Source organism: Anabrus simplex, chromosome 2 (genome assembly GCF_040414725.1).
Source record: "Anabrus simplex isolate iqAnaSimp1 chromosome 2, ASM4041472v1, whole genome shotgun sequence".
Classification (NCBI taxonomy): domain Eukaryota; kingdom Metazoa; phylum Arthropoda; class Insecta; order Orthoptera; family Tettigoniidae; genus Anabrus; species Anabrus simplex.
Genome location: NC_090266.1, coordinates 1160277694 through 1160299512, shown reverse-complemented (window position 1 = coordinate 1160299512; position 21819 = coordinate 1160277694). Strand labels below are relative to the sequence as shown.

Sequence of the window (21819 nt, the reverse complement as noted above, 5' to 3'; positions counted from 1 at the left end):
ATTCTCTGTCAACCATTTGCCACAGTTGGTCGTCCGTACGAGGCTGGGGCAGAGTTTGCAAACGGCGTCCAATGAGATCCCACACGTGTTCGATTGGTGAGAGATCCGGAGAGTACGCTGGCCACGGAAGCATCTGTACACCTCGTAGAGCCTGTTGGGAGATGCGAGCAGTGTGTGGGCGGGCATTATCCTGCTGAAACAGAGCATTGGGCAGCCCCTGAAGGTACGGGAGTGCCACCGGCCGCCGCACATGCTGCACGTAGCGGTGGGTATTTAACGTGCCTTGAATACGCACTAGAGGTGACGTAGAATCATACGCAATAGCGCCCCAAACCATGATGCCACGTTGTCTAGCGGTAGGGCGCTCCACAGTTACTGCCGGATTTGACCTTTCTCCACGCCGACGCCACACTCGTCTGCGGTGACTATCACTGACAGAACAGAAGCGTGACTCATCGGAGAACACGACGTTCCGCCATTCCCTCATCCAAGTCGCTCTAGCCCGGCACCATGCCAGGCGTCCACGTCTATGCTGTGGAGTCAATGGTAGTCTTCTGAGCGGACGCCGGGAGTGCAGGCCTCCTTCAACCAATCGACGGGAAATTGTTCTGGTCGATATTGGAACAGCCAGGGTGTCTTGCACATGCTGAAGAATGGCGGTTGACGTGGCGTGCGGGGCTGCCACCGCTTGGCGGCGGATGCGCCGATCCTCGCGTGCTGACGTCACTCGGGCTGCGCCTGGACCCCTCGCACGTGCCACATGTCCCTGCGCCAACCATCTTCGCCACAGGCGCTGCACCGTGGACACATCCCTATGGGTATCGGCTGCGATTTGACGAAGCGACCAACCTGCCCTTCTCAGCCCGATCACCATACCCCTCGTAAAGTCGTCTGTCTGCTGGAAATGCCTCCGTTGACGGCGGCCTGGCATTCTTAGCTATACACGTGTCCTGTGGCACACGACAACACGTTCTACAATGACTGTCGGCTGAGAAATCACGGTACGAAGTGGGCCATTCGCCAACGCCGTGTCCCATTTATCGTTCGCTACGTGCGCAGCACAGCGGCGCATTTCACATCATGAGCATACCTCAGTGACGTCAGTCTACCCTGCAATTGGCATAAAATTCTGACCACTCCTTCTTGGTGTTGCATTTGCTCTGTCAGTCAGTGTAAATCTTTTCAGAAGCCACACAACTCTGTCAGGGATCGTACAGCGGAAGAAAACGAAAATAAACACGTGGTGCACACTTCCTGTAGAGGATCCTGACCTTCCGAGACGACTCGTTACCATTTAGAGTACCACATGGTCAGCGTGACGACATCTACGGCCTATTGTCTGGCTTTCGTGACTCGGTTCGCTGCCTCTCGTTTGAAACAACTCTTCAGCTCGTCTTACGAGGCTGGCAATAAATGGAAGTCCCAAAGGAGATTCTGCATCTCACTGTTTTCGAAGGAATTGTTCAACAGGTTCAACAGATGTTGCGATATGCGAAAATGTGTAATCAGTGGGTGAAGTGTCCCTCAGTAGCCTATCCACAATTTCCGTTCGTGGTTTTGAGTTAGGTACAAGAAATGAAATTATTCCTGTTCATCCAAAAACGGCCCATAAAAGTAGTTAGTGGGACGTAAATAAATAAAATCAAACAAGGCTATTAGACACTCAACGTCTAATGCATTCACTCGATTTCGTTACAATAATCGCGCTAATCAGCTAGCTTTGGTGACGAACAGTCTGAAAATCTGCCGTTGTCAATGTCCAGGTAATAAATAAGTTCAATAATTATGCTATTAAAAAACTGGTAACTGGAGCCCATCATGTGCTCAGCGTTACCTGACAAACGACAAAGTTGCGACATAAGTATTCGGCTTGAGCAATTCATGTATATTGAGCTTAATCATTTGGTGGAAATGATTTTAATCTTCATCTGCATTCTAAACGATATCGAGCCATGAACTTGATGATGATGATGATGATGATGATGCTTGTTGTTTAAAGGGGCCTAATATTGAAGTCATCGGCCACTAATGGTACGAAATGAAATGACAACAAAAAGTTCAAAAAATCCACTGACCAAAATAAAATTTAAAAAAATCATGAAAAAAGAATGGATGGACATGAACCCAAAAAAACAAAAACAAACAAGAAACAAACAAAGAGCAGTGGATCCGACTCAAAAAAGGTCATAAATAACACTATTACGACCAAGGGACCACTTATAAAGCACAGTCCTGAATCGAGGGTGCTTGATGTCTAAAGGGGTCCAAAAACCAGGTCTAAGGCCCCTCAGAATGGTACATGTCGCGAGTAAAGTAGAACCATGGTATTTGTCATGTTGGGGGTACTAATCAAAAGTAGTTATCTTGAGCAATTAAGGTATACTGTGCTTAAACATTTGGTGGAAAAGATTTTAATTTTCATCTGCATTCTAAACGATATCGTGCCATGAACTTGATGCACGATTATTTTGATTTGGTTACGAAGACTGCGTGAAAAAATGAAGTATCGTAGCTGTAGCTCGTGTTTAAATCAATGTATAATTTACTTATCACTAAAATGTATTTCGAAAAATATGAATATTTGTAATCTGAGGGATGGATTTTATTCCAAATACACATGATGGGTTCAAGTTTTCAACTTCTTTAATAGCATCACTATTGAACACACAGTCAACTGTACCTTCCCTATTACGGAAATGCCGAGATAGTAATTTTGAGAACAGTTTGTGACATGTTAGACCCACGTAGGCGGTAAGTGACAAGGTGACATGCTTAGCTTAACTACGGATCAAGCATTGGCCCTTCGGGACTGGGAAATAACCAGTCATAGATCTCGTAATATACCGAATGACATAGATGTATCAAAACAAAAATTATTTTTGAGCCGCCATTTTCACACATCGGATGGATATGTGCACATAGCCTGTGCGAGAATTTATGTACATTTTTAAAATGAACTCGTAGAGTATCTGAGACACCATGTAGCCTACTACTCGTGAGGAAGAATTGGGAAAGTTCTTTTGTTTGTTTTATAATTGGCTTTGCGTCGCACCGACACGTATAGGTCATGTGGCGACGATGGGATAGAAAAGGTTAGGAGTGGGATGGAAGCGGCCATAGACTTAATTAAGGAACAGCCCCAGAATCTGCCTGGTGCGAAAATGGGAAACCATGAAAGCCATCTTCAGGGCTGCCGACAGTGCGGTTCGAACCTACTCCCTCCCGAACGCAAGCTCACAGCTGCGCGCCCCTAACCGCACGGCAAGCTCCCGCGGTAAATGAGAAAGTATTCGTTTGTATATATGTTTCTATAAATTAAAAAGTCTCATGAATTATATGACAGTCAATTTCATCGTATCTTGCCGGGACCAGTATCCATATTACATGCAAATTCCATCGCTGTCCTCTATATACTGTCGTTATGGTCAGCTTTGCATTACTTGACGATCAACTGGATCTGTGTTGATGGCCGATGAAGTTCTTGTCACATAGTCCACCACTTTAGTCAATGGAAAACGCGGGTCACAAAGTCAAGTAATAATAAATACGGCTTATGGCAGGGAGGACAGAAATAGACTGGTCAAGGCCAATGTTAGTATCCCTTCTGCCTGGTTAGAATGATCTCCTCAGGCATTTAGACTGTCGGCAGCATCATTTATGAAGATCTCTCTCTAAAATATTTTCAACAAGACCCTGAGTCACAGTAAAGCTTATGCTGGTGGTCAACAAACTGTAGTATATTTTTGAAATTTCCCAATCTTTTCAACAGAAATACATTTTAGGTACATGGAAAATTTATTCTCCAGTAATCCACTGCCGAATATCAAGCGGTAGGCTAGGTAGCTGCATCGTTTGATGATGGCTTCAATCTCGGCTAAACCTTGAGTATGTTTTACCACCGTTTTACTAGCACACATCAGAATAAAGCTCGGATAGCAGGGTATTAGCTGTCCCGGGGAGATTTTACCAATCCTAAGCAAAAATTAATAACAGTTAAACTACAAAAGACACTACCGCAGGTCACCATACTAGCTTCATGAAAGTGTACGGGGTCGACGACTTCGGTATCTTCAGCTCCAAATAAAGCAATAATGTACCTAAATTACAAGGATTAAATAATACTACAAGTGGGCTTCTCTGTGGCTCAGACTTTTAGACGTCGGTTTTTGACCGCTACATCTTGAGTTGACATTTCGATCTCTACTTGTTCAGTTTACATCGGAATTTCTAGCTTCCCCTATTACTTCGTTTCCAGTAGTACTACAACCATTCACATTTCATCACTTTGGGGATGTTACGTTACTGGTTTTACGTCCCACTAACTACTTTTACTGTTTACGGAGACGCCGAGGTGCCGAAAGTTTGTCCCGCAGGAGTTCTTTCATGTGCCTCTTAATCTACTAACACAAGGCCAGCGTATCTGAGCACGTTCAAATACAACCGGCCTGATCCAGCATCGAACCTGCCAACTTGGAGTCAGAAGGCCAGCGTTCTATCATCTGAGCTACTCAGCACTACGGGGTTGTGCGACACACCTCGCCAGGTGGCAATGCCTCCTCGCAACTTGTCGCCACATTGGCCACCATCCTCTGATCCATCAGATGACAGGTCAGGCGCAGGGAATTAATATATTAGGTACGCCTGGTTGGCAACTCTGAATCTCATGGAAGACCGATAGTACAAAGACTGTAAACGAAAAAAAAAAATCTCTAATGTATCGAAAAATGTTTCTTTATAATTTATAACTACATGAGATTAGTGACAACAGTAAGTATGCAAAAAAAAAAAAAAAAAAAAAAAGGGTATTTCAGAGATGTTTTAAATGTTGATATTCTGTCCTGTTAGACTTCTAGTTTTATGTGGAATCCGAGCCACAGCGACTAACATTTCGTTTCAAAAATTGCACATGCTTTCGCCGGGATTTCAAACACAGTAGCCTTAGTAAGAAGCTAGCGACGATGCCAGTCGGCTATCACGTCCTTCTATTCACATTCAATTCTATGTTTTACGTCGGAGAGAGGGAGAGACGGCGACGATGGGACAGGAATGTACTAAGAGTGGGAAGGAAGCGACCGTAGCCTTAAGGTACAGCCCATGTATTTGCATGGCATGAAAAAGAGAAACCACGAAAAACCATCTTCAGGGCTGCCGACAGTGGGGTTCGAACCCACTATTTCCCAAGTGCAAGCTCACAGCTACGTGACCCAAACCGCACAGTCATTTCTTCGGTCAATTATTTCTGAGAAAAGTGTACCACTTTGAGCTAATGTACAATGAAAATTTCTAGGAAATGGAAGTTATGACGTGACTGCAAAAAGGACGATGATGTTCAGAATTAAAGACTGGAAGAATATAGAAAGCTAAACATTTACAAATGTCAAAAATCTTACTATTTTTGCTGAATGCGTATCATTAAAAGATGGATGAGGTTTTCCAGCCCTGCACAGTATAGCATTATATATATCTGATAAAATCATAATGCAGAAGCGAATATTAATCAACTAAACAAAATGTTCCACAATTACTGACACGTTTTGTACTATTCAGAAGATTGCAGAAGCAGGAGACTTTGGTGTTTCCAAGAACTGTGAATGAAGGTTTGAAGGAATATAGATTTTCGTAGCCAAGCCAAAATTTCATCATTGGGGAAAAAATCACGAATATATTACGCAAACATTAAAACAATCTTGTAGAAGTAAATGCATTTTCTCCAAAGTGCTTTGGAAAGAAAACAGTTCTCAGAAAACTACAGACGGTAATGACATGTAAAACAATATTGCATACTGCCTGTCAATTCAAAACATTTAAATTTGGAAATCGAACTGAAAATTCAACTCATTTCTGTCAGCCAGCAGCTTTGAACGCACACAGAATCGAAAAATACGTATTCTCCTGACTCGAAATTCTGGCCGTGTTCAATACTAGAGTCGTCGGCGCGTACGCACCTCTTTACACATCTGTCGGGCACCACAGCTCTGTTATAAAACAGGGCGTACCAGTAGAATTCGACGAAATATATACAATATTACAGTACAATGTAAAAGTGAATTATGAGAAGAAGGGTAATAGGCATGAATTCTGTTAAATTTCATTCCAAACTTGTTGAAACCCGAACGACAGTCTCTGAGCAGTAAAGCTCACGGTAAAAGAAATGTTCTATCACTCGTCCACCATTTCTAGCATAGGCCTATGCCCAACGGGACCACGGGCTGGTGACCTGGCGAGGATTTGTAGAAGTACACTGACTTGGAGAAGGTCCTTCCCGAAGCGTTGCGTTTGAAGGCGGGAAACGTTCGGTTGAAACATATTTTCTAAGTTGGCCTTTAGAAGGGTAACTACAATGTTGCTTACACCATCGATTTACTACAGCAATGATGATGTCCCTATAAGCAGTAGTGATGGGACATTCGATTCATTTTACTGAATCGATTCATTTGATTCCGTTCACGTTACTGAATCGATACAGTGATCCGATTCACGGCTCATTGGTCACCGCTCCTACTGCATCTGTATAGTATGTGCTGGTAAGACAGCAGCAACAGCATTCAGTGCTCGCAGCTGCCATCTGGTCTTCATACTATGAACTCCTTTCTTAGAAAAAAATGCTAGTTACTCTAATACATCGAAGGTTTCCGGCGACACAGGGTGGGAAAGGTTAGGATTAGGAAGGTAGCAGCCATGGCCTGAATTAAGGCACAGTCCCAGCATTTCCTGGTGTGAAAATGGGGAAACTACGGAAACACCATCTTAACTGCTGCCGACGGTAGGATTCGAACCCACCATCCCCCGAATGCAAGCGCATAGCCACGCGATATTAACCGCAAGACAACTCGCTCAGTCATTTAAAAAAAAAGTATTTTTCTATAATCTGAGGATTTTTTTAAATCGTCATATTTTGTATAGGCTACCCGAGATGTACAGTAGCCCGCTGGTTTTCTGATTCAACATACTGTTATTGCGTCTGTCCACATATGATTGAAGTCTTGTGCAACGATGTGACATATGAACTGAGAGAATACTGAGCCGTTCTTCCCAATATAAAACAGGTACTTTTGAGTGGTCATGAGCATGACTCATACTCATAGGGCAGGCTAGAGTCGAGTTTAATTGTCAAATGTCAACTAAGTTATAATACTAAGATTCATTAAACTAATAAATAGTATAACCTAATAGCCTACTTACTTACTAGCTACTTCAGAATTATGTTGTGACTACCTTTTTAACACTGCAAATAAATCCATCAATTATTTATACCTCCCTGTAAGAAGAGGACAGTGAATGCAAATGGGTATTATTTTCAAATGAGCTGAGCTCGAGAGTCCATTATAGCATACGATTCTTTCAGTGTAGCATGGCTCACTGTATGTCTCGCTGCAGTGAGCCGATAAGGAGCCGTGTGTATCTTGTGTCTCACTGAGCCGCGCTCGTTCACGATTCTTTCGATGTGCCATGGCTCACTGTATGTCTCGCTGCAGCGGAAGCTCGGCTCTCCGCGTGTCCAGTGAGCCGATAAGGAGCCGTGTGTATCATGTGTCTCACTGAGCCGCTCTCGTTCACGATTCTTTCGATGTGCCATGATTCACTGTCTCGCTGCAGCGGAAGCTCGGCTCCCCGTCAACGTCCAGTGAGTGCGCCACTCAGCACTGTCCGCTGGGAGTAAGCTGAATCGTGTGCCGTGAGCTCGCCGTTCCTGTGAATCGATTCACTCGGACACTTGAATGAATCGATACACTGCTTCGAATCATGCATTCAGTAGCCAACACTAATAAGCAGGAGGAACTTTACATTACAGCCAACAGCAGGCGAATATTTTTTCTCAGTCGACAACGATGCCATGCACACGTCCTCAGAAACGGCTGCAACTCCTATACAGGTCAAGACAAAATCCAAATTCGTGATTCAAGATGATATCTTTCAACTCCTGTTATTTACTACAAAAAAAAAAAAAAAAAAAAAAATCAAATTTTCATGTAGGTGTTGAGACCTTATAGGAAAATGTTCTACATGGATACAGGACAGTAATTCACATTCTCTCAAACGTTTACCGACTAACTGCCGTTACAGACATACGAGATGTTTGTTCGAGACTCCGAAAATACCCACACACTATGTACCAATCCGCACTTTCGACTGCAAGTAGTAGTAGTAGTAGTAGTAGTAGTAGTAGTAGTAGTAGTAGTAGTAGTAGTAGTAGTAGTAATGATAATAATAATAAATAATAATATCGGGTTTTCGTCCCACTCATTTCATTTTATTGCTTTCAGAGAAGCTGAGATGCCGGAATTTTGTCCAGAAGGAGTTCTTTTACGTGCCGGCTAATCTACCGACACGAGACTGACGTATTTGAAAACATTCAAATATCACTCGACTGAGCCGGGATCAAACCTGCCAAGCTGGCTTCAGAAGGTCAGCGCTCTAGCGCCTGAGCTACACAGTCTGGCTTTTCGGTTGTGCTGCGTTGTCCACTTGGCAGCCAGCAATCGCCTTCAGTCCTGCTTGGAGGGGAGGCAGTAATTACCTATCGATGCAACTAGTAGGCAACAGTTCTGTTCGTACAGCTGGAATGTAAATACAAGTAGGCTGTTTTGCGAAATATACATACATTTGTTTGCACTTAACATCATAAAGTGTGACGTATATATTTCAAATGTGAACTCAAATTTTACATATCACTTTCAGAAGATATATGAAACCGAAACAGAAACTGAACTTCCTTTACAACTTTCAATTCGTACACTTCATTCTAGGAACTATTCGAAAGACAAAAGAATCAACACTTCCACAAAATTAGTATCATGTGGAATAACCACCTGCCTTAATAACTTCCTCGGATCGTCTTTTCATAGAAGTGAGTATTTTCTTGCATTGCCGTGACTGATGTTCTTCCACTGTTCTGTAGTAACTCTTCAGAGCTCCAGTATGGATGTACTCTTACAGCTTATGAGCCTTCTTTTCAAAATCGATTTTAAACGTTCAAGTGGATTTAAATCCGCTCACTGAAGAGGAGTTTTGAGTAAATAGGAAAAGTTCCGAATCAGCCAGGTTTTCACAAGTTCCGAGGTAGGTTTAGGGTCATTATCACGTTGAAACGTGTAATTACCGTAAAAGTCAATTTTTGGGCAATATGCAGGTTTTTTGCCAGTATGTCCTTATAAACTATTTTGTCCCTTATTCCCTCAATGCAGTGCAGATTTTACACCCCTTGAGAGTAGATACAGGCCCACAAAAGAATGGAAACACCTCCGTATTTCACTGCCGGGATAGTATATTCTTTACGGTAGGCTATGTTAGGCTTTTTCAAAACTCTGTAGCTTCCATCCGAACCAAAAAGATTTATTTTTGTCTCATCGGACCATATGACTCAATCCCAAAAGTGAACATGCAGTGAACAACTAAACAGCTCAACAGTATTTAACAGCAGGACGATACTCACAGCAGCTAATATTAACACAGGTCCAATTACCCTCACACTCACGGTAGCGGCTTACCTCACTGACTCACGGCGATCCTCAGTACATAGAAATAAGCAAACACACAGTACTCACAGGTGGTAGTAGTAGTAGTAGTAGTAGTAGTAATAGTAGTAGTATTTATTCATTCATTACGTTGTTTTACAGGACTCTGTTTCTTATATACATAACTCTTCTAATAACATTAATACTTGAAAAAATTAATATTGTAACTAACTCTTACATATATTACAGAAGTAGCATTATTATTAACATAGTAAAACTTAAAATAAATTGAACTTGTAAATATCTCTTTCACACATTAATTATTATTATTATTATTATTATTATTATTATTATTATTATTATTATTATTATTATTATTATTATTATTATACATAACACAATCACACTAACCTCAACAGAGTCTAGTCAGGATATCAGTAAAATACCACGTAAAGTGAAACCTTGTGTGCGGTAATTTAGAATATTTACTTAGAGAGAAATATATTTGAAAATGACGCCTCAAGTACGAGTATGGGTATGGTGGAGCATCGAATAGAAAATGAATATGATGACGTGATATTTTCATTTAGTTATTTCAATAACAGTTTTATTATCCATGACAAAGGTTTTAAGACACTTCACAGACTCATTTTCTGGCTTAATGAAGTAGTTTGTAAAGAACCTGAAAACACATTAAATAATTTTGGAGTGAAGTACAAGAAACTGTGTTTTGTTATGCTAAGGTTGGGTTTGTATAACATACAACGGTGGTACATCTTACTGCGTGTTGAATATTAATGTTTAATGTTCTCAATTATATTTTTATTTTTGTTAATATATTTGGATATTTCAAGGGCATAGAGCTGTTTTACATTAAATATATTTGCTTGGGTACTCTGGTACATAATTCGTAATATAAGATTCTGAACAACCTGTATTTTATTTATTACATTTTTGTAGGCTCCTCCCCATGCCAATATTCCGTAGCTAAGAATACACTGAACTAAAGCGTAATAAACCTCTCTTGACAATTTAATACATATCCAGTATATCACAGTCTTCCGTTCCGCACACAGTCTTCCGTCCAGCCACACTCTGGACACTCCGATATCAACAGCAGCAGCTCCTCGTTCAGTCCTTGGTGGGACACTAGCGACAGCCAACACCTCTGTAGCCCCAACACAATGACTCCTACACTGACACCACCACAGTGTCCAACAATGACTCCGAGTCCAGCACCAACACCGACTGTGCGCAGGTAGCCTCCATTTTTATAGCTCGGGTGATGTGAACCAGAATATTCGCGAGGTGGGTAGAGGCGTAACATTCTCGTTAAATCTCCAAGAAACTCACAAGTAAGCCAGCCGAAGAGAACAATACACGGAAATCAGCCAGCCATGCCCTCCATGCCGGCTGGGAGCTCCCCGGTCAGCTGACTCACTAGTCCCTGCCGAGATGTACCGAAAAGGGCCATCACAGGGCTGGCACTTAACAATCAATATGTTCGGATAGATAATAAACAGTTGCATTTACGCTGGAATAAAGAAATGAAAAAATAAACAATAATATAAATACGTATATAGATATTTAAAAATACAATTGTTCAGATAACGGAACTTCTGAAATAAACTGGCATCCAACACGAGCGGTGACATCCCTTAGGAATGAGATAAGATAATAGGAGCACTGAAAACTATAACAATTGGTGGAGTGTGCTTTCTTCGTGATATGATGATCAAGTAGGATAATAACACACTTCTGGTTTGTCTTGACACAGGCCAATTAATTCATTCACTCGAAAATAACGAAGCTTCGCTATGCCTCGAATGCTACGACAAGTTCCCATCACCTGTGCAACGAGACTTCTCTTCCATTCAATTCCAAGGAGTTAATAAGTTCGACCTTAAAACTTCAATCTAACTACAATAAACATTACATATCTCAGAGGTTACAGCAAGCAATATGTATGTTCAGGGTATAAAATTTGCATGTTCAATTTCCAATTCAGTGTGCAAGGCACAACTGTACAGCAATAATGGTCAATTTCGTAATCATCCTGAGCACTTTAACGGAGGCAGTAACGCAAAGTGAAATATTCAGAGATAGGCTATGTAAAGCCCACCACAAACATTTTTATTCTCTTGTAATTAGCAACACAAAGTCCGACTCGTTGGCTGAACGGTCAGCGTACTGGCCTTCGGTTCAGAGGGTCCCGGGTTCGATTCCCGACCGGGTCGGAGATTTTAACCTTAATTGGTTAATTCCAATGACACGGGGACTGGGTGTATGTGTTGTCTTCATCATCATTTCATCCTCATCACGACGCGCAGGTCGCCTAAGGGAGTCAAATAGAAAGACCTGCACCTGGCGAGCCGAACCCGTCCTGGGATATCCCGGCACTAAATGCCATACGCCATTTCGTTTATTTCAGCAACACAAAACTACCCCACTAAAAAAAGAACCACCGGGCGAGTTGGCCGTGCGGTTAGAGCTGTGAGCTTGCATCCGGGAGATAGTGGGTTCGAATCCCACTGTCGGCAGCCAAGAAGATGTTTTTTCCGTGGTTTCCCATTTCCACTCCAGGCAAATGCTGGGGCTGTACCTTAATAAAGGCCACGGCCGTTTCCTTTCCACTCATAGGCCTTTCCTATCCCATCGTCGCCATAAGACCTACCTGTGTCGGTGCCGTATTAAGAGGCTCATCGGAAGGTAGGCAACGATGACGGTGAAAAATTTATTCATGTAAAGGAAGTAACATAACATACAACGTGTAAGAAAATGGCATCCCATAATCGCAGGCGCTGATAAAGGAGATCGGGACCTATTAAAATGTGGAAAGGAACAAACCTCTAATTAGCCGTTTTCATTCAGAGTCTACTAGGAGAAAATAACGTAACATAGTCTTTCAGTCATAATTTATCAGTGAGCATCTACGCGGTCGTCCTGCGTTTTCTCTGTTCCATTACAATTTTAATTTCGAGCGATGATAGGGCCTACGAGTGAAGCGAAGTATTATATTCGTGCAAAACTTCGATCTCCGGTTAATCACGGATCGAGACGTCTCATGGTCCTTATACAACGAAGAAGTGGTTTTCACAAAATAAACATGACTTAAGACGTCGCACGCACAGTGAAGGCCCCTTTATGGGGCAGAAGGTGAGCTAACATTTCTAAATTACTTTTTTTTGATTTTTAATGGTTTGAAACGATGTAGACAATCCACACGTTCTGATTTTTTAATCATTTGACCTGTCAGATTGGATGGTATATTATTGTACCAGTGCCATAGAACGAACGTGTAAAATGTGACGTGGGAACGGTTCACTGTCCTAAAATTATTTTACACTCAATGATTACGCCTCTATTACATGTGCGATCAAAGAACTCACATTAAGTGTTTTTTAAATGGATAAATAAAAGCGGGAGTGATCACTGTATAGTTTTATTGAGAAATATCACACTACATCAGCTAAGTAGACATTTGTAAAGGACATTTGCCAGTTATGTCCACCTTAGGCCCATAATCTCGTTCAAATTGGGAAGTTTTAGCTCATTACGTATTTTACCTAATTTGGTCCAATACTGGGGAATAGTGATCATCTTATTCCGATTCAGATGACGTCTCAAGTATGATAATTCCTACCGGTTCTGTTGTGTCTAGCAGTTAGATCCACTGCATAATCATCTGATGAGAAAATTTCATCACAGAAGCCTGTTACACTTCCGCAGGACGATGTCTGATAAATAAGTGAAAGAATGAATTAAATAAATTATTATGGAGCCGTAGTGAATCTAACTTGAAACCGGACAGATCCAGGTGAAAATCAATCTCGCCTCCGAGGATGGTTGCCTAGTTGTACATCCTTTTAAAACAATAATCACTACCACTACCACCACCACCACCTCCTTTGCACAGCAGAAATTTCACATGGACCAACCGAGATTAGAATCCACGTACAGCAGTGAAAGTCCGGCGTCTTACCGTCCAAGCCATGGTGGGGGTGACAATAAACCACCTAACTGAAGAATAACTGATAAGGGCAGACGAACAAATTGTTACACACGAATATTTATCTTTCGCCCTACGGCCGATATCCTAGTTGTTCTCCTCCCTTTTACATAGTGAGCCGGACGGTTTTACTGGAATACTATCTTCAGCATCATCTCATCTAACGTCCGACAGACATGTTTGATGAACGAAGAAAGAGATCGAAAGGTCTTCCACTTAATCTGCGGCGAGACCCTTCATGACGTGAAAAAACAAAAGAATCATGACATAATTTTACTAATAATAATTTTATTGATTTTACGTCCCATAAACCACTTATGCGGTTTTCGGAGACGTCGATAAGTCGGAATTTTGTCCCGCAGGCGTTCTTTACTGTTCCCGTAAATCTACGGACACGAGGTTGGCGTATTTGAGCATCCTGATTTACTACCACACTGAGCCAGGATCGAACCTGCGAAGTTGGACTCAGCAATCCCGCTCTATCGTCCGATCTACTCAGCCCGGCATGATTTTACTGAATTGGTTGTATTTTCCTTTCAAGAGGTAATTGTGTATAAACCCACTAGTAAGGGGCTAAAGTTTGTAGAATTGCTTAAATTATGTAACATTCCCATTCTTATTGTGAAAATAGGTGTGTGTTAAAATTTTAGGTTACGTATTTCTATAAATTTATATTGCATTACTGTGGTTTTAAGTACCGTACTGTACTAGAATTCCATTTTATACATATGTGCGTAATTATTCATTTTTATAACTTATACCTGTGGAATTGTAACAAATCCTCTATTTTCATCCTAATTCAGTTGAAAAGCGAAAAACGATATCAACTTGTGTTCATAGGCAGACCTCTAATGGTCATGGTACAGTACAAATATGAGCCGCTCATGCAATCACGTGTTTCTAGTGAGAGAACAGCAAGTTCCGAGATCTCAAATTAGCTGGTAGCATCATTCTGAATGGCAGTGAATCAGTCTAAACAACTGGTACACACTTGTACCAAGAAACATAAATGATATATTTTATACAAAAAAGGTGCTACATTATTGTAACAGACTCTCTCTATAAATGGTTCGCCGCACAGTGCAGCCAACCCACTTATTCTTGGAAAAAAGAAGTTTCAGTGTAATTAACTTACACGGCAAGAGTAGAAGTTTTTAAATTTTGTACAGCTATTGTAACAAGGCTTGTTTCCAGTTACGTCAGGTATAGTGAATGAAATGAACACAAATGTCACGATGAATATGATATCCTTTTATCACGTTTTCGCTACACTGTTTTACCGACCCATAATACCATTACTGAATTCATGAAACCTACATGTAATCGCATGAAAAAAGTTATTTCCTGACGATATAGACGCCTTGTTATTCCACCCGCACACGACACTGGTGCGTTTCACAATTCCCGAGGTACCAAGTTCCTCTCTCACTGACCCGCGTACGCTCAAGATTCAGACATTGCCGTGACCGTAGCAGCACGCCAATGAACTTTTTCACTATTAAAAACTTAGACTATGTTTCATGAATTTATCTATTGTTTGAATAAAGGACAGTTAGGGCCTACTTCTATAAAATTCCTTGTTTCTTTTTCTTTTCTTTTTCTCAAGATCAGTCTTGTTTGGTCCGACTGTGCGTCGTATGGGTTTCTTTTGAAGAATTTCAAGAGAGATTTGGCCCGCACATCTCGTCGAGAATGATATTACGTTACTTCGCCCAGTTAACTCTGGATGATAACTGCGTTTTTCAGGGTTGGTTTCTATCATCTTAATTGTCCTCATCTCCTTTAACACGGCCATGGACGGCATTTTTCATACAACCTGTATACTTGAGCAATGTTAATCCTTAGTGTTAAATGATCTGACAAAGTATATAATTTCGTAAGTCCTTAAATAATGCTCTTAAAGTTCATATGTTCAAACAGAGAGCACTGCCATAAAAACGAAAAAAAACAACAAACCAACCAGTCTGAATATCACGAGATATAAACCTCCTGTTACTGAAATACAGTATGCAAAGGATAACAAGTTATAAAATTACTAACGAAGAAAGACTTTCATACATACCTATCTGCTGATGGCGTTGCATCTCAGACCGAGGGAGACCATTCTTTGGCAAACAAGATGATAGAATCTCTTCTAGTCCAGCTTCAGCAACTGAAGTTCGTTTTTATGTTACAGTCAGTAACTCAAGCACACACCTTATTCTTCAACTTAATACTATTTGCAGCTATCGCTCAACCTAGAATATAAACCATTATGTGTAGCCTACGAAACTAATTGTTCAACATATCTATTATTAGGAAAGTAATACGATTATGAAAAATAATATAAAGTACTGAATACTTCACGCATAATCATGCCGAACCAAGGTAAACTAAAAATAATCCCCAGAAAGTTAAGTCATGTGATGAAGTTCAGACCGTTCTTACAAGAACTCGTCTGGATTTCTTATTTAAATTTGGAGGCTGCGGACACCATAGCCACCACCTTCATGCACTTACTGTGTGACTGAAACCTATCTGATAGCCTATATTTGTACGTGCGTGTTCTTTTAAATTTACGCACAATCGGTGCGGGAGAGGCCCTGGTCTACAACAAAGGCACTATACTGAGAGAAACCACGGATATTCGTTACGAGGTTGGCTTACAGTTTAAAAAAATTCGAACCAACCCGACCCCAGATCTACGGATGGAAGCCTACGCAGGCTGCACGTAACCATACTAAGTTCGCCAACAACCTAAATCGCAAGACTGACATACATGAAACTTGCAACAATTACGGTATACGAAATATGCAGTGGCATATATGCTTTATATAAATGACAGCATATGGAGTGTAGTTAAAAAAACTCGAATATGGATAAAAACAATTGCATAAACTGGAAATTATGTCAAGTCGCATGTTGAGGGTACCAAGTCTGTCAGACTTACCGAAAGTTCAAGTGAATTCAGACGGCATATTCAGACTTCATTATTTACTTCGTAATAATCCGAGTTTAATGGCGTATGACTCACATTCCCTCAATTAATCTGCAGTAAAATATACAGCAGTATCAAAACTACCTTTTTTTTACCACATTAACTTCCCGTAATTTTTTTTACAAGTTGGTTTACGTCGCACCGACACAGATAGGTCTTAAGGCAACGATGGGAAAGGAAAAGCCTAGGAGTGGGAAGGAAGCGGCCGTGGCCTTAATTAGGGTACAGAGCTCGATAGCTGCAGTCGCTTAAGTGCGGCCAGTATCCAGTATTCGGGAGATAGTAGGTTCGAACCCCACTGTCGGCAGCCCTGAAAATGGTTTTCCGTGGTTTCCCATTTTCACACCAGGCAAATGCTGGGGCTGTACCTTAATTAAGGCCACGGCCGCTTCCTTCCAACTCCTAGCCCTTCCCTGTCCCATCGTCGCCATAAGACCTATCTGTGTCGGTGCGACGTAAAGCAACTAGCAAAAAAAATAGGGTACAGCCCCAGCATCTGCCTTGCGTGAAAATGGGAAACCACGGAAAACTCTTTAGGGCTGCCGACATTGCGGTTCGAACCCACTATCTCCCGAATGCAAGTTCACAGCTGCGCACCTCTAACCGTATGGCCAAATCGCTCGCTGTTCTCGTACTCACAAGGATTCTCCTATTATAAAAACCATGATACCTACCATTTAAAACGTTCTAGAATGAAAATTGAGAGACTTTCACATGTGTGTTAATGGTTTAACGACTCACTAAAACATCGAACATTTTCGGCGACGCAAGGATGGGGAAGGGTTCAGACTGGGAAGGTAGCAGCCGTAACCTTAATTAAGGCACCGCCCCAGCATTTGCCTGATGTGAAACAGGGGATCCACCTTCAGGGCTGCCGACCGTGGCATTCGAACCCACCATCTCCAGGATGCAAGCTCACAACTGCGCGACCCTAACCGCACGGCCAACTCGCTCGGTTTATGTTCGCATAACCTCAATATAACATTGCATACTATAACATGCTGATGAGATGTAGTGTTTACAGTGCACTATGTCTTCTGGTATGGGCTAGAATAAATTTGTTACTTTCATTGTCCTGTCTCAGTCTCGTCTTTGGCTTTGATAATATGAAGGTGACCGAGGTATGAGCGATGCTAGTAATACCATTCCTTAAGCAGCCAGTCCCTGTTATGAATGGTGTGAAAATATCACTCATAGGGTCGGTTGGTGCATGCATTTCAGTGGGCTTGGCAGACTGATATGTAATAGCAACTTCTGGCCCGGTGAGGAAAACAACGGGAAACTATCTCACTCCTCATTTCCCTAGTGTGCCTCTTCAGTGACGCTTAGGCTATTTATGACAGCTGTTGGCGGAACTGTGGAGGATCAAACCAGCCTTCGGGCTGAATACCCAACATACATACTATAACATAACGTTATGGCATAATAAACTTCACCAGTCGCATTTCAAGAGACAACTTTCCTTTTTTTTAAACTGAGGCCTGGTATGTGAAATATCACCTGTCAGATTCAAACTCCAATGAAATGGACATTTTCCAATTAGATGTAACGACACTTCACAAAATGTTCATTCGAAACAACTGTCATATTCGAAACCTACACCTGCCAAAATGCTGAACTGGACGAAACAAATCCCAATTGCCACTTAAATCAATGTAATAAAGAGACTGTGTTACTCCAACTACTCCAGCCACCATTTCCTGTATTCTTGTAATTAATCTGACTAGCTACGAAACGGCTTGGCAATTTGACGTGCAATTTGACATTAGAGATTCTAATCCAGTAAGTTCATTAACATCCTTCCGAGTATTTGTCTCCTTAAAAAACCTACAAATGTTGCCATAGGCTATTCGTGCATCTTGGAACAAACGCACGAGGTCGAAAATACGCACAGCCATTGCAGTAGAAACAGCAAATAATACAAATAAATGAATGAATTCAGTCATTCACAGATAACGACTTCCAGATTTCACGAAGTCCAAGATCAAGAGAATAAATACCCCTTTCTTGCTCGTTGCATCACGGAAGTGCAACAGCTATAGAGATTGGTGAAAAGTCAGGATTACGGGATCGATTACCAGCAGAGTTGGTTGGCATTTAAGAGTAATTAAATGAGATAGTCCCTTGTACGTACTTTTAATGGCACGTTAAATTTAGATAACTCTGCTTTCCAAGGATTCACAATAATTAAAGTGCCTGCTGACAGGTTTTCATTTTATTTTCCTTTAAAATAGGATATGCTAATGTATTAGATTAGTTAACATTTCATTTATCTCGATTCTTCTTTGAACACATATGCAGCAATAACCCGGAAACAGGTATAAAAGTGTTCCGTAATTCACAGCCGAGAAGCGCCCATTAACGTCCACCCAGTAGTTACAAAAATTACGGTTACAAAATTACGATAATCCCACAAATGCTGGGGCTGCGTAGCTTCGTTCGTTACGCACTTGCATATAATCTTCAAGACTGCAGGACAGAATTCCCCCACGGTTGGTGTACTTACCGAGTTCAGTTTTTACACGGATTGGTCAATAACTTGATACTTCTTGGCCCGTCCGACACTGGTGCCAGGTTTATCTTGGGTTCGCCAAAGGGTAGGGGTCCGGAGGAAACCTTGAGGATGTGGCGGTAGCTCTTACGCCCGTGGGTGTTCCAAATATTATTGAGGTAGAATGTTTGTAAGTTACAATGGCTTCTCTACGTACAATGGCATCACAGTCTGGTGTCTTCAAACTATATTACGTGGTTAGTATGCCATGGTTGGCAAACTGATGTTTTTTCCGGCTCCTGTAGTTGTACAAATATGAGCAACTGAATTAGAGATAGCTGCCGTTGTGCCGAAGCCCTGATTCTCTAAATGGAATTCGAACACGCGATACATTACAACCATCATCGGAATCAGATTCAACCACGGTAGCTTTCGCAATTATCTATTCCGCATTCATGTTGCCGAACTCCGTATTGTATATATGACAGAGTGTCATTCGAGAATCCAGATCATGTATTTTTTCAGTGCAACAGGTTTACTTTTCAGCAACAAACACTACTATAATAATAATAATAATAATAATAATAATAATAATAATAATAATAATAATAATAATAATAATAATAATAATAAAATAAGAATAATTTCGTGTGGCTATTTCTAGCCGAGTGCAGCCCTTGTAAGGCAGACCCTCCGATGAGGGTGGGCGACGTCTGCCATGTGTAGGTAACTGCGTGCTATTGTGGTGGAGGATAGTGTTATGTGTGGTGTGTGAGTTGCAGGGATGTTAGGGACAGCACAAACACCCAGACCTCGCGCCAATGGAATTAACCAATGAAGGTTAAAGTCCCCGACCCGGCCGGGAATCGAACCCTGGACCCTCTGAACCGAAGGCCAGTACGCTGACCATTCAGCCAACGAGTCGGACATTAAACAGTACTAAAGACAATAATAGATTTACATCATGAACCATCACCAGCCAGAATATCAACTTAGCTCGCTACAAAACTCGCCGCATTGTATACTCCGCCATCCGGAAATTTCAGTATATAATGTGTTCTTTGAGGAGCCTCCGTGGCTCAGACCGCAGCGCGTCGGCCTCTCACCGCTGGATACCGTGGTTCAAATACCGGTCAATTTATGTGAGATTTGTGCTGGACAAAGCGGAGGCGGGACAGGTTTTTCTCCGGGTACTCCGGTTTTCCCTGTCATCTTTCATTCCAGCAACACTCTCCATTCTCATTTCATAGCATCTATCAGTCATTAATAAAATCACTTTGGGAGTGGCGACCCCATCGTACTAATAGCCTATATATGATTCATTCATCCCATCCCTGACCCGGTCAATGACTGGAAAACAGGTTGTAGGTTTTCATTTTCAATGTGTTCTTTGAACATTCCTTATATTACCTCGTTAACCTGTATGCAAGCCTGAGACCTCAAGTATGATAACAACAAGAGCTCTTTGTGCATATTTTATGTGACATGTATCTGTTCTGTTCATTTTCTGTGCTTTTTGATGTGTTTCTGACGATGCATCGGGGTTAGCTGTATGGTTACCACCAGGCTGACAGTCATATATAATATATACATATTTTAAACTGCCGTCGCAAGGAAATGGCACTTGCACGGCCCGGAGAATGTAATAGGAGGGCGCGGCATGTAACGACCAGGACGTCATATCTCGTATGGGCTCTATGGATAAAAGGTGACTACAGGACGGGTAAAACACGAGACCTCAGTGCATCTGACCGCGGCCAGATTGTCGGCGCCAGACGTACGAGCACTCCATCTCCGAAATGGTGTAGGCTATCCAACGACCATCGTATCAAGTGTGTACCCTGAGTACGTGGACTGGGGAAAAATCACGGCCGCCAGGACTAAAACTCGTGGTGTACGACGCGTTGATTACAGCGGTATCCGTCGGCTAGCTTGGATCGAAATAGAGGATAGTCGGGCCACAGTGTAGCAGATCACTCGTCAATCCAATGTTGGACAATAACGACGTGTGAGCAGCCATACCATCCAGAACAATCTCCTAGCCATGCGGTATAGAAGCAAGCGTCCAGCAAGGATACCTTTGCTCAACACCCGGCAAAAGGCATAAGGACTGACAGGGAAAAAAAGGACACCGCCAATGGACGCTCAAAGCATGGGAAAAGGTCGTCTGATCAGAAGAGTGGAAGTACCAGTCCAGTCGGTAGACGTCGGTGGCAGGGCACGAATGCGTAACTGTAGTGGACACTGCAGACGAAATTAAGATAACAGTATAGGCAACTTGCGATTAAATTTACAATCAAATTTCTCAATACATATAAATCAGTGTTAGGCAATTAAGAGAGAGAGATTGTCGTTTTACGGGGCTATTGATTTGGCATCGCGGTCAAAACCATGGGACTTCCACTTATACGTGGGATCGATAGACACGGGACTTTTCATTTCAAAAATCACACATACATTGGATGGGATTCGTACAGGGGTCATAAGGCTTAACAACTCGGTAATGAGAGAGAGAGAGAGAGAGAGCGCTTACCAAGTTACCCTAGACCACGTACACAACAAGAATTAACAACGAGATTAGGGGAATATCCATTTTACATTCTGTAATATTGGGATGCCTGTACCAATGTGAGCGAGGATCGTTAAACATTCAGCGGAACTGAACGCTGCGTGGTTCAGGTCACGTTGCAATAAGCTTGCATTTGGAAGATAGTAGGTTCAAATCCCATCATTTGCAGTCTTGAATACGATTTTCCGTGGTTTCCCTCTTTTATAGCAGGCAACTGTACCTTCATTAAGACCACGAACGTTACCTACCTCTTTCCCATCCTTGTGCCGCCGAAAAGTTCCCATGTGCTGTGTGATGTTAAACCACCACAAAGAGACT

General features: G+C 41.9%; 1 protein-coding gene across 7 annotated transcripts in view; it reads right to left on the bottom strand.

Annotated features, from left to right (window-relative positions):
• The window catches only part of HDAC4 (histone deacetylase 4), a 1180658-nt gene that overhangs the window by 694226 nt on the left and 464613 nt on the right, over positions 1-21819 (bottom strand). For 2 of the 7 annotated variants that reach the window (XM_067142124.2, XM_067142125.2), the window contains exon 2: positions 15527-15701. The exons of the other annotated variants lie outside the window; for them this stretch is intronic. In XM_067142124.2, coding sequence (XP_066998225.2) covers positions 15527-15548 — 22 coding nt within the window. In that variant the 5' untranslated portion in view covers positions 15549-15701. The remainder of the gene's footprint in view (positions 1-15526; positions 15702-21819) is intronic. 7 annotated transcript variants of the gene reach the window in all.